Below are 1961 nucleotides of genomic sequence, written 5' to 3'. Positions count from 1 at the left end.
GTGTAAGGTAAAAGATAGAGTAAATAAAAAGCATTTTGTTTCTATGTTCTAGAAAGTCATTTTTGTTTAAAAGTAAAAAGGCAACAAATTTTTAAAGTCTTTTAATCTGTTTATTCAACTGAGAGCTTTCCAATTTTTTCACCTATTTTACAGAAAAAGAAAAGAAAAGAATATACCATAAGAAAAAAGAGAATAATGAGAATGAGAAATAATGTATCAGTAACTGAGTTTATTCTTCTAGGGTTAACAAATGACCCAAATTGGCAGGTGGTACTTTTTACATTTCTTCTTCTTACCTACATGCTAAGCGTGACTGGGAACCTCATCATCATCACCCTCACCTTCTCAGATCCTAACCTCCAGACTCCCATGTATTTCTTCCTTCGGAACTTCTCATTCCTAGAAATATCATTCACTTCTGCCTGCATTCCTAGATTCCTTGTCACCCTTGTGACAGGGGACAGAACCATTTCTTACAATGGCTGTGTGACTCAGCTATTTTTTTACATTTTCCTGGGGGTGACAGAGTTTTACCTTCTGTCCGCCATGTCCTATGACCGCTACGTGGCTATCTGTAAGCCCCTTCATTACACGACCATCATGAGCAGCAGGGTCTGCGCTCTGCTTGTCCTTAGTTCCTGGCTGGCAGGATTCCTGATCATCTTCCCACCAATAATCCTGTTGCTGCAGTTGGATTTCTGTGCCTCCAATATAATTGATCATTTTATCTGTGACTCTTCTCCAGTTCTGCAGCTTTCTTGCACAAACACGAGATTTCTAGAACTCATGGCATTTTTTTTAGCTGTGGTGACACTCATGGTCACCCTGACGCTAATTATTCTCTCTTATGCCTATATCATCCAGACCATTCTGCGGATTCCTTCCACCAGTCAAAGGAAAAAAGCCTTTTCCACTTGTTCCTCGCACATGATAGTTGTCTCCCTCTCTTACGGCAGCTGCATCTTTGTGTACATTAAACCTTCTGCAAAGGAAAGAATCTCTTTAAGTAAAGGAGTACTAGTGCTCAATACCTCAGTGGCCCCCCTTTTGAATCCTTTCATATATACGCTAAGGAATCAGCAAGTAAAGCAAGCCTTCAAGAACATGGTGCAGAGGATGATATTTTCTTCAAAATAATGGATGTGCTTATATAAAAAAATTTATCCTTGAAGGCAAAACTGAGTCAAAAACTCTCTGCTCTTCTCTACTTAAATATTTTATAAGTATCTCATTTCACTCCTTCAGCCAGATAAATTTATATAAGAACAACTCTATTTTCTAATTTGCCTAAAAACCAGGTCTTAACTATTTTAGGCACACGTAAAATGCTTGCTTTCTCACTTGTATATCTAACTATTAGGTAAGCCAATAATGTCCACTGTTAATTAACCCATAAAACAGAGGGTGCTATAAATTAAGACGCTCACTTTAAACCACATACAAATATACTTTATGTGAAATAAAAATCAAAACTTTATATCTCTAAAATAAATTCAGTGTCATTGGGAAAATCTTGTTATAAGATTAAACCTAATATTAAAATGTCTTCTTGAATTTATTGAAATACACATTTAAAATATATGGAAATATTAACTAGAATTTTAAGATAAAAAGTCTCATCAGAATTATCTTTGCTATTCCACATGAGGATATACTGATTTAGTGTTAGTTTTCCTAGACAACAATAACAAAGTTTCATTGCAATAGAAAAGATGGTATTTACTTTACATTTTTCCTTTGGTTATACTTCCTAAAAAATAATTATTTAACTCATGACTTCTCTATTTCTTCCATTCACACTTGACATTGAAAACCATCTCTAAAGGCACGATAAAACTTAAATTTTGTGTTCAGTTTCTTTCAAAGGATACAAATGATATTTTCTATTGCTGTGAAGAAAATGACAGATTAAAAGTAAGAATGTTTATGAGATATTTGTCTCTAGAGTGTATCTTGGAAAT

At 34.6% G+C, this 1961-nt stretch overlaps 1 protein-coding gene across 1 annotated transcript; it reads left to right on the top strand.

Moving 5' to 3' along the window:
- Positions 1-201: 201 nt before the first annotated feature.
- Positions 202-1137, top strand: LOC101411319 (olfactory receptor 6C75). The gene has a single exon (XM_004459159.3). It carries the CDS (start codon positions 202-204, stop codon positions 1135-1137), a length of 936 nt encoding a protein of 311 aa, XP_004459216.3.
- Positions 1138-1961: the final 824 nt, after the last annotated feature.

This window comes from Dasypus novemcinctus, chromosome 12 (assembly GCF_030445035.2).
Source record: "Dasypus novemcinctus isolate mDasNov1 chromosome 12, mDasNov1.1.hap2, whole genome shotgun sequence".
In the NCBI taxonomy this organism is placed as follows: Eukaryota; Metazoa; Chordata; class Mammalia; order Cingulata; family Dasypodidae; genus Dasypus; species Dasypus novemcinctus.
The sequence above is the reverse complement of the archived record's forward strand: the minus strand, read 5'-3'. Positions and strand labels throughout refer to the sequence as shown.

Bases quoted from the DNA above. Each gene is read 5' to 3' on its own strand.
- LOC101411319 (XM_004459159.3), top strand. From the start codon at position 202: ATGAGAAATAATGTATCAGTAACTGAGTTTATTCTTCTAGGGTTAACA.